Raw genomic sequence first — 11528 nt, 5'->3', positions numbered from 1 at the left:
TTTTAGATAGTTGGGATTATTTTTATAAGTCTTTTTGTACAATTAGGATCCTAATTTAATATCTAGGAACCAGGAACCTTACAGAATTCTTTGAAGAAGAATCTAAATAAAATTATAAAAACGAAAAGCAATGGCTTTTCTCCGAGGACCTGCTGCCACCTTCCACTGTCCCCTGCCATTCTGATCTATGTTTGCCTTTTGTCCCTGAAGACACCTGCCTGGGCCACAATGCTGTCATCTGGTGACTTGTCATCTGCATCCTGGGAGCTTGTGGTCAGAGTTGACCATGGAAATGAAGAGCAGCAGACAGACATCACGCTGAGGGTGTCTGGGGACCTGCATATTGGGGGAGTGATGCTCAAGCTCGTGGAACAGATGAGTAAGTCACTCCTTCTCCACAGCTTTTCTGTGTTTGAACCCCTCTGTGTTACCTCCCCCTGCCATTGCATTCCATGAAGGGCCCTAGATTTCCTGACAGCAGGTTTCTCTTCCCTACCTCTCGTCTCTCCCAGGAAGAGAAAGAAGGAACCATGCAAGAACTTTCAAATGAATCCAGCCACGTTTGTAAAAGCTCAAAATACGATGGCAAACTATATTAGAATATGTGTGTGTGTGTGTGTGTATGTGTGTGTGTGTGTGTGTGTGTGTACATATATATCTCAACAAGGTATAATGTCATACTCTACAAGGTCAAGGCCCCATCCCACCAAACACCACAATGATCGTAGGTGACATGGCATTGACTATGGAGTTCATTCTTTGTAAATACATGATAATTTCATGCTAAGCTCAGCTTGCTATCAAGGTGTCGTTTCACACTTGTTTACTAACAAAGAGAAGTCTTCTTCCAGCCTTAGAGTTGAATGTTTTGTTTTCTGTTTCTTTGAGGCCTTGGGTGCTGGCCTCTCATTTACCCTAAGTCAAAGCTCTTTTCTAAGTGCATCTTGAATGGAAGGCAGTGTGCATGTGGAAAAGTGTAAGGTGCAGGTTAGTGAATGTCCATATTCACATGGCCATTACCTAAATCAAGAAGGAACATCACCTGCTCCCCTTCAAGCCCACACTTGCTACCCACTCCCCATCACTGCTTCACTAAGGGCAACCAACATCCTGACCTCTCATTTTGCTGTTTTTGACTTTCATATAAATGGGCTCATAAAAGATAGCTGCTTTCTTTGATTTAATTTTATGTTTGAAAGAAATCCATATTGTTGCATATAGTTTGAGTCCATCTAATTTTGTTGCTTAAGAATATTCGATTGTGTGAACCTACCACAATTTATCCATGTATCCCTTGATGAACATTTGAGTTATTTCCATTTTTGCTTCATATTGGTAGTGGAATATAATATCTCCTTATAAACATTTCTTTTGAAGATTGGATTAGTTCATTTCTTTGCTATTATAACAAAAATAGCTGAGGTAGGTGACTGGAAAAAAAAGAGAGTTATTTTGGCACATGGTTCTGGCCATAGGGCTAGGGACTACATCTGATGGCAGAGGACCGAAAGGCTCTCCAGACAGCATGAGGTATCATGTAGTGGAGGGCGGGGGTGAGCGAGTTCACATGCGAGTTTCTTTGTTGTAAAGGCAACAGACCAGAGGGGCTGCATTTTAATGGTCATACGTAGTCCCACTTAGTTTCCAAAGGCTCCACCTCCCAATACTATGGTCAGATTAAATCTCCACCTTCTTCATCCCTAACGGTGTGGACCAACCCTCTACTCATAAAGCAAACCATATCCCAATTACAGATATATTCGATGCCACAGAGAACAATTACTGATCCATTGCTTTCCAAAATAGTGTGATGTGTATGGATGACTGTGAGCCACCATATGCTTGCTGGGATTTGAATTCATGACCTCTGGAAAAGCAGTCAGTGCTCTTAACCACTGAGCTATCTCACCAGCCCCAGAGAAGGGTTTTCTAATTCAAGAAGAGGCAGAGTTCTCTGAGAGAAAAATAACAAGTAAATTAAAATGTTGCTGTCTCTCGAGGCCAGCCTAGTCTACAGAGTGAGTTCCAAGACCCAGGGCTACACAGAGAAACTCTGTCTTAAAACTCCCACCCCTCTCCCCCCACCAAAAAAATTGAACTGACTTCACCCTGACAAAAGGAAATCTCACCTTTGAATCTAATGCTGAAGGAAAGTCTGGGTGTGGATGCCCACACTGAGGGGGAGAATGTGCAGCTCTGACATCAGCACGGGTGCTCTGCACACTGCAAATATAAAACTGCTAGAGGAGGTGAACACGGCTGAGAAGAGTGATCTGACAGCTTTCTGTGTTCTGTGTGACCTGTGGGGACTGTCACTGCTCCCTTGTGATCCAGTAGTACAAGAATTAATTTCTCTAAGAGATTACCATTGATTAAGCAATCAAGATTGATGCATAGAGGGCTTGCGGGTGTGGTTTAGCATTCATTAGAACAAAAGTTTTGTTTTGTGTTTTTCATGATCCTTGAAAGTAAGTAAGAGTAGAGCTGAGACACCATTTGTTTTCTGCTCCTCCGGGGAGACTTTGGAAGGAGGCTAAGAGCTGTAGAGCCTTGAACCATAAAAAGAGATTCTAACCTAAAGGTTAGTGCCTCGCCCGCCGTCGATAGACTGGGGCGTCTGCAGCCTGCGTGCTCGGCTTCCTCTCATAAACTGTGCTCTCCACTTTTGCAGACATAGCCCAAGACTGGTCAGACTTTGCTCTGTGGTGGGAGCAGAAGCGCTGCTGGCTTCTGAAAACGCACTGGACCCTGGACAAGTGTGGGGTCCAGGCTGACGCCAAACTTCTCTTCACCCCTCAGCATAAGATGCTTCGCCTTCGCCTCCCCAACACCAAGACCGTGCGGCTGCGCGTCAGCTTTTCGGCTGTGGTGTTTAAGGCTGTCGCTGATATCTGCAAAGTGCTGAGTGAGTTCCCTGCAGGGGCCACCGTGCCCTTTAGACTCTTGGCAAAGGAAGACAGGAAAACAGGAAAATTACTTGTGCTTTCTGCCCGCCTCAAGCCTTTGCAGGAGAACCCTCCTTTACAAGGAAGTAAACTCCCATGCCCAAGGCCGAGCACAGCAGCCCTTCTAGTGGAATAAAAAGAAAGGAATGCTGTTTGCATAAATCATTTCCACAAGTTTACAATTAGTTGTTCAAATACATTTGTAAGTAGAAGTGGCCATGTTAAGGGGGCCACTCCAAACTCGTTTCTCCAAACACCACTCAGATATTTAAGACAAACCAAAGAGTAGGAGTTGTTGTTAAATCTTTTATTATTGCACACTGTGTGGTCTCTGTCTTTGGGGTGATAGCAGTGCATGCTTTAATTCCTTCATTAGTACTAGACTCCTGTAAATAATGACAAAAGTCATTTAAGAAGCTTAAACGAGCCAGGCAGTGGTGGTGCATGCCTTTAATCCCAGCACTGGGAAGGCAGAGGCAGGCGGATTTCTGAGTTCGAGGCCAGCCTGGTCTACAGAATGAGCTCCAGGATAGCCAGGGCTATACAGAGAAACCCTGTCTCGAAAAATAAAAAATAAATAAATAAATAAATAAATAAATCAAATAAAAAGTTTAAACAGAAAAGCACTTTTTGGGAAGAGAGCTTAAGCAAGTACAGTGTTTGACTTTATCAATCCCCCGGCACTGTGGTATATACTTGTAAACCCAGCAGTGGGGAGGCAGACAGGTGGACCCCTGGGATTCACTCGCCAGCTAACCTGCCCTACTTGGCAAGGTCCAGGCCTGTGAAAATACAAAAATACAAGGAGGATGGCTTCTGAGAAATGGCATCCAAGGTTGTCTTCTAGCCTCACATATGTATACACAATATATACACATATATACATGTGCCTGAAAACACACAAATGTCTGCATACATACTACACACACATGCTCAAAAATGCATTTATGAATAGAAGGCTAATCTTATTTCTGTTTGGTTTTATATATGATCTTATATAGCCAAAGCTTACCTCAAACTTGTAATCCTCCTGCCTCAGCCTAAAAAAATACTAAGATTACCAGCATATGCCTCCAGGCTTACCTGATGAATTGGTGTCTCATGGTATAACATCACAGAGACAATACTACTCCGATTACTTTTTTCCTTTATGAAACACTGTAGAAACAGAGACCCTTGTACTATGAGTGGCTCTTATTTCCTACTTTTTTAAATGTGTGGGTGTCTTCTTTGGTACCAAGAATATTAAATATCACCCAGCATGTGAACACAGTATATTATGTCTCACTGAGTGATCTCTCTCCCCCACTAAACTATAAGCTGCTTCATTCATTCATTCATTCATTCATTCATTCATTCATTCAACAAGTGCTCCTTGAGCCCTACTGTGCAGTGAACAGTGTGGTGCATGGCTGATACTGTGACAAAGACTGCTGGCATCTTGCCCTTTGAAATAGGCAGAGACCAAGAGTCAGCAAACAGGCCAGGAGGAGTAGGCCAGGAGAGCTTTAAAATGGGACAGGAGGTAGAGGAAGTGAAGGAAGGTGTTCACAGCTTTAAGAAAGTCCATGTTAGACATTAAGGGCTCTAATGGCCTGAAACAGGATTAGGACAGAAACACTAACTAACTCCGCATATCAATCAATGTCCGGCACACACTGGCTGCCCAGTGGCTGTCTAGTGAACCAGCCGATGGTGGAATATTCCATTGGGGAGCACGCGTTCCTAGAGTGTCCCTATGTGGTAGGCCACGTTGTTGTTTTTGTAGTTGGTAGTATTCTAGTGAGGGTCCCAACATCAAGGAACAGACCAAACGAAGAGGCATTTTCCACACCTAAAAGGTGACACATCACAGTTGAGGGCAAACCGTCAGCTGTTCTCCTCTCTACCGGTGGCTTTGAAGACACATGAAGAGAGCTCTGCTCAGCATCTCTCTCTATTCATGGTTCTTACATCTATCACCGCTAGCTCAGATCCATTTAGCGGTATGGCAGTTTCCCCTGAGAAACGGAAGAGGCACAACTCCTCAGTGAAGTTTTGCTTTCTTATTTTATGTTTAATGCTTACACTGTTTAATATTTACATTATCAGATGTGTATATAATGGTCCCAGGTAGGTAGCCTCATGGTCAGACATCCCGGCTGACGGGGAGAGACAGCTGCAGTACTCAGATCTCTGAGCACCGAGCAGTTTGTAAACTGACTGGAGGAGAGGATCTAGGAGAGCAGGTACCAGAACCCTTAAAGCAGCCACTTCCTTGGATTATAGCTGAAATTACGGCTGCTAAGTGGGTTATCAGCGGCTCTGACTGCAATTGCACTGTTGGATGAGTCAAGGAAGGGTTAGCATAGCATGGTTTCTTCAAAAGCCAAGACTGAGATAAGGAAATCTAGAACTTAGGTCCTGATGCCAGGATATACTGTATGGAAACAGAGAAGAGAGACTGTAGACATTCAGCTTCCAGTAAGAGTGTCACAGTGTGGCAGCCAGGACCTCTGAGAGGCAGTATAGACCACCTCGGGGCTGTTCCAGGAGGGTGAAGGGACCAAAGAAGGAGAGCCTACCACCGAAGGCGCTTTGTGGGGAGCATGAAGGCTCTCCCACAGACTGTTGGAGGTGCGCAGTACAGAGCATGACTAGCTGGCAGCACAAGCTCTTGACAGACACCCAGATGCTCTCAAACTACTGGAAGTTGGGTTGGCACACATTAAAGTGATGGAGACTCAGAAGGCAAAACAGAATGTGAGGACACCTCCCAGGGATGGCAGGAAATGATGACCATTGTGTAGGGAAAGAAAGACTGCAGAGTCAGTGGTCCACAGATCAAAGAGGAAGTTGGGGCCCTTTGTGGTAATTTACACACCAGAGTGGGGAGGAGGAAGCAAAAGAGGGAAAAATGAGTAGCTCGTGGATAACATTAAGAGCCGCATTAAGAGCCCCCCGTACAGCACTGACAGCACCTGGAGGTGGCTGGCAAGCCGATGGTGAAGGCATGATACCATCCATCTCCTTTGCTCTGCATGCCCTTGAAATAACTTCATCAGAAGTTAAAACATAAACTAGACTAGACCTTGTGCTAGTCTGAACCTCCTACCACTGTTTGCTATCCTGATCCAACTTGGGGGTCTTTGTTCCTTTTCTGCTCTTTCAAACCGGATGTGGTGGGTTCCATTTGCTGTCAAAATCTCCCCAGCTCGACAGAGACCTATCCAATACACAGAACAGTTGTGAGCCTCAGAAGGAATTCCTTTTCTTTTTAGTTCTCTTGCTTTTTGTTTTTGTCAGCTGTTACTCTGTTTTATGTCAGATATCAGAAGACCAGAAGAGCTTTCATTGTTAAAGCCTTCTAATGACTATGGTAAAAAGAAAAAGAAGAAAGAAAAAAATAGTAAAGAGCCAGTGATCGAAGACATCCTGAACCTGGAAAGTTCTCCAACAAGCTCGGGTTCCCCAGGTAAGGGGCTGCTGTTTCAGCTTCTGACTGTAGACCCCAAAGGAAAACGAGTCTCCCCCGCCCCTCTCCCTGATCAGTTTGGGAACCGACTGGATGAGAGAGTCCAAAGGAGTCGCACCAGGACCCTTAAAGCAACAAAGGGGATCTCTATGTCTCCCCCTCTTCCTTTCTCTTGCCCATGTTCTCTCCAAGCAAAGAAGGATCAACTGACAAGTTGAGGAGGGACTATCTCATTAAGTTTAAAGAGGTTTTAAATTTAGACTCTTACAAAGGTATTGTGTGTCACACATTGTAAAATGCAAGCACATATAACCATGAATTGTGAGTGAAAAGGTAAGTTTTAGAAAGAAGGCAACTCAGATCATTTAAATATATTTCTCTTTCTGGTTTGTCTTTGTGTGCCTCTTTCTTAAGCAGTTTTCATTGGCTTGTACAGGGAAGGCAGGCAAAGATTCTGAGAATATATATCCTTTCTTCCCATATCAAGTCAATTTCACTAGCTTTCTTGTACTATCAAGGGCTTTCTTGTATAGTGCAAAGAATAAAAGGGATTTGAGCAGTGTTCAGAGCGAGACTGAAGTACGTAGTTACTGTGTTCTGAAAGGCAGCAAACACAACCCTTTGCCATCTGAGACATCTTGTATCTGTGTTCTAAGTTCCCTAAGGCACCAGAAGGCAAGAGGACTTTGAATGGTTAGAAAGGCTTACTTGCTAACATGTATCTGTGTTGAGTTTTGGAAACTTCTACGTGTCTGGAATCCCAGGACTGGAAGGTCCAGACAGAATCTTTACCTGTGTGTAACTGACCTCCCTACCACCCTGACTCCTGGAACACTTAAATCAAAATTCTTTCAGTATAACTTCTTCTAGAGATTCCTAAGATAAATCACCTCTCGACGTGTCTCTTTCCTTGCCTTACAGTAAGCCCAGGCTTGTACAGTAAGACCATGACCCCCACATATGACCCCATCAATGGGACACCAGCCTTATCCACGATGACTTGGTTTGGTGACAGCCCTTTGACAGAGCAAAACTGCAGTGTTCTAGCCTTCAGCCAACCTCCTCCATCACCAGAAGTCCTTGCTGACATGTTCCAGCCTCGATCTTTGGTTGACAAAGCCAAGATGAATGCAGGGTAAAGATGGGGTTCCATCTTCCTCCTGTCTGAATTGTTGTTCATACACTAAGAAATGTCAAAGAGATGTGGACTGTCTAATTTGGGGGAGAGAAGGTTATAGGCACAAATAAAATCCAGAAGGCTAACTTTAACAGTAAAAAAAAAAGATGAACAGAGACTAGGGTGGTCTCAATATCTTTAAAGGGTGACAAAACTGGTGTATTCAAATAACTTGATGTCTTCCTATCCATAACTATGACTCTTGCTATTACTGGTGTGAAAAGAGGTTTGTTTTTTTGGTTTGGGTTTTTTTTTTTTGGGGGGGGGGGGGGGGGAAGTAGCTTATAAGCATGATGCCCTCTATGAACCTGATGGAGACATTGAAGGTGGTCAACCCAGCTTACACTGTATTTTTTAGAACAAAGCTTCTGCCTAGTTAAAATTAAGTTGCAGGGCTGGAGAGATGACTCAGTGGTTAAGAACACTGACTGCTCTTTCAGAGATCCAGAGTTCAATTCCCAGCAACCACATGGTGACTCATGACCATCTATAATGGGATCTGATGCCCTCTTCTGGCATGCAGCTGTACATGCAGATACAGCACTCAATACATAAAAACAAATAAACTAAAAAAGAATTAAGATGTGACATTATTTACATTTAAATGTTCAGTAGCCATATCTGGCTGGAGGTTAATGCATTGCACAGCACATGTGATTTTTCCCATCTCTGCAAAAGGATCTGCTAGGCATGTCCAACCTGTGGCCCATGGGACACACATGCATAAGATAGCAACAAATACAGCACAACACAAAATTACAAAGTTCCTTAAATTGTGAGTTTTAAAATTTTGTTTGTTGGTTGGTTTTTTTTTTTTTAGAGACAGGGTTTCTCTGTGTAGCCCTGGTTGTCCTGGAACTCACTCTGTAGACCAGGCTGGCCTTGAACTCAGAAATCTGCCTGCCTCTGCCTCCCAAGTGCTGGAATTAAAGGTGTGTGCCACCACTGCCTGGCTCGAGTTTTAAATTTTTATTTTGCTGTGCAGTTGTGTAGTTCTCAATCATGAACTTTGTAGATGACAATGCTGTGTTACTTGTTAAATACTGCATACTGGCTAAGCTAGACCTAGCTTTGGGCTGACCATGGTGGAGCAGCAGGGCAGGTGGTTAGAAACAGAGACGTATATGCTGGTTCCACATGGAGCTGTACCCTTGCATAGATCATAAAATTCACAGAGACTTGGCCACTTCGAGTACCTCTGCTACATCGAGGTAGTGACAGACATGATGGTACGTGTCTATGATTCCAGCACTCAGGAAACAAGTGGATCACACACACATTCAAAGCCAACTTGGAGTACACATGAGATTCTGTCTCAAAAGAAAAAAAAAAAAGAAAGGAAGGAAAGAAGGAAGGAAGGAAAGAAAAAGGAAGGAAGGGGAGGGAAAGGAAGGGTAGAAAGGAAGAAGAGAGGGAAAGAAAAGAAGAGAAACACTAGATATCAACCCCCATAGCTCCTTCACTTTCATGTGTCATTAAGAATATTTTTTAACTTAAGAACAGTAAGGTAAAGTGCAAATATAAGCTATTATGTGCTCATTGGTTTTGTTGACATTGTTTCCCTTGCCCATGCCCATGGATGTGTGTAATATGTAACTCAATGTGGTGGGTATGTATGCAAAGTGAGCTGGTTTTAAAATCCTAACCTGCTGTTTCCTAGCTGGCTGGATTCCTCAAGATCCCTTATGGAACAAAGGATTCAGGAGGATGAGCAGCTGCTGCTGAGGTTTAAATACTGCACCTTCTTTGACTTGAATCCTAAAGTAAGAAGCCATTCTTTTGTTTCACTTTGTTTTCCTTTCGTGATGTGCTTGGGGACACTTTCCTAAGAGCAAGCCAGGACCACAAGGTGACTGACTGGAGATGCCCCACCACAGTAAAATGTCTTTAGTGGAAAGGGATCACCTGTCTAAGTAAAGAGCATGGGCAAGTCTCTACCCGACGCACATTAGGAAATTTAAGGAGACCTGAGATGAGTCTTTTAGACTTCTATTGCGTTCCTGCTTACAAGAAAACTGCTTTGTGGAGTTGAGCATCAGCAGCTAACTGCCCCGTTACAGAAAACATAGAACGAAGCAGTGTGGTTTCGTCGTGGCCAGGCAACCTCCCCGCATCAGCCCCGTACAGGGCTTGTACCTCCTCCTCTTCTTCATTTCTCTCTGAGCATTTGTGTGAGGAGCCCGCCTCTACCTTTCTCTGCACTTTTCTCCCCTGCAGCTACACCTCTGCTCTCTTGGTTGATTTGTAGCTATCTTTCAATGGCCAGTCTCAGTTCCCTGGCTTCCCTACTTAATTTCTTCCAAAAACAAACAAATAACAACAACAAAATAAGCAAAACACCTTACTCCTTCTCAGTGTGTGTGTGTGTGTGTGTGTGTTTAAGGTAGATCACTTGGTATTAGATAATCAGTTATGATGCTCATCCCTGGAGAAGACTAATTCCCCCTCTCTCAGTAATCATTAACTGCTTCTTTGCTCCATATCTATGGATGGGCCCCTGTAAGACATCCATGTCATCCATGCTGGAATATCAGCTGTTATTAAAATTGTTCAGGTCTTATTGAGGCATATATATCTTTGAGATTTCTTCGGTGTAGCTTCCCTGTCATCTCATAGCAGACTTTCTGGTCATCCAGCTCTTACAATCTTTCCACCCCTGCTTTAGAATGGTCTGAGCCTTAGGTGTAGGAATTGGGTTGTGGGTGTATCAACTGTGGCCAGCATCCCATAGTCAGTTGTTCTCTGCATTCTGACACAACAGTTGGGGACTCCTGTAATGGTCTCCATTTGTGGCAAAATAACCTTCTTTGATGAAAGATAAAAGCTACACTTACCTGTGTGTATAAGAGTAAGTATTTAAAAGGAAGTTAGGAATTATACTGGTCTAGGAAAGTGACAACAGGTTATCCTAGGGTTTCAGTACCAGAATGATTTCTCTCCTACTCAGTGAGACTCAAGTCTAACTAGAGAGTTACTGGTTACTGCCTAGATATGAGTGCCACTATTACACTATAAGATTATCTTGCCAAGCTAGTTATTGTTGTGGTTCATAGATATAGATGGATAAGACTTTTAATTGCTTTTCTTCCTTGGAATTTTGCTTAGCACCTTCTGGTACTATAAAATCTATACCCAGGAAGAAGGCTTTCAGGTCAGATCTAGCTCATAATCCTCTGAGTCCTATGACTGAAATCTGTGGTGTCATCAACAGGGACTTACCTTCAACTTCTGGGAGGCAGCCAAGGGTGACAGCTATAACCTGTATTACTTAGGAGTCTCTTAGACTCCCCTGACCAACGACCCAAAAGGACATTTCTCATGACTATTGCTGGAGATTTTGTGATTTCATTTTTAAGCCCCATCCCTAGTTCAACTCCAGTCTCTCCTCATTTAATTCCCAGATAAACTATGTTGTCCTGTGCTTTCTGTTCTAATAACCTGCCTGAAATGGTTCACAAAACTAGATAAATATGAATAGAAAATATATTCGCAGTTTTAATTGTTAAGCCAGTATACTGGCTCTGTTTTCTCTATTTAAATGTTTCCTCATCTGTTAGTTTATTTATTCACTTATTTATCAAGCAACTATTTTAGAGCTAAGCTCCATGCAGGAAATCCAAAACTGTCAGGCATTAAAGTCAACAAACTAAAACGCACAGGTCTTCCACATGAAACAATGAACTGTAGTAAGCAAATTCTCTATCAAAGGGACATAGAAATGTATGTGTGTTGTATTTAATAAAAAAGAAAGAAAGAACCAGGATATGTTTGGTGGAGGAGCTGTATGGTGACGTGTGAGGGAGTACCTCTGCCGGCCCATGCTGAGGCATCCCTTTCCCCTGAGGTACCAGCCCTAAGATGGATATAGTATGGAATAGAGTTTATTTAGGGTATGGGGAGGGGAGTTCAGGAGGGAGTAGAGATAGAGAAAGGCAGAGAGAGAGAGAGAGAG

The 11528-nt window shown here is 43.3% G+C and overlaps 1 protein-coding gene across 1 annotated transcript in view; it reads left to right on the top strand.

The window, feature by feature from the left end:
• Fermt1 (fermitin family member 1) overlaps window positions 1-11528 on the top strand; it is a 46719-nt gene that overhangs the window by 3752 nt on the left and 31439 nt on the right. Inside the window, exons 2-6 of the mRNA XM_031372009.1 lie at window positions 211-379; window positions 2672-2905; window positions 6253-6399; window positions 7321-7534; window positions 9237-9339. Coding sequence (XP_031227869.1) covers window positions 229-379; window positions 2672-2905; window positions 6253-6399; window positions 7321-7534; window positions 9237-9339 — 849 coding nt within the window. The 5' untranslated portion in view covers window positions 211-228. The remainder of the gene's footprint in view (window positions 1-210; window positions 380-2671; window positions 2906-6252; window positions 6400-7320; window positions 7535-9236; window positions 9340-11528) is intronic.

This window comes from Mastomys coucha, unplaced genomic scaffold (genome assembly GCF_008632895.1).
Source record: "Mastomys coucha isolate ucsf_1 unplaced genomic scaffold, UCSF_Mcou_1 pScaffold15, whole genome shotgun sequence".
NCBI classification, from domain to species: domain Eukaryota; kingdom Metazoa; phylum Chordata; class Mammalia; order Rodentia; family Muridae; genus Mastomys; species Mastomys coucha.
Note: the sequence above shows the minus strand (reverse complement) of the source record. Positions and strands in the feature narration are given on the sequence as shown.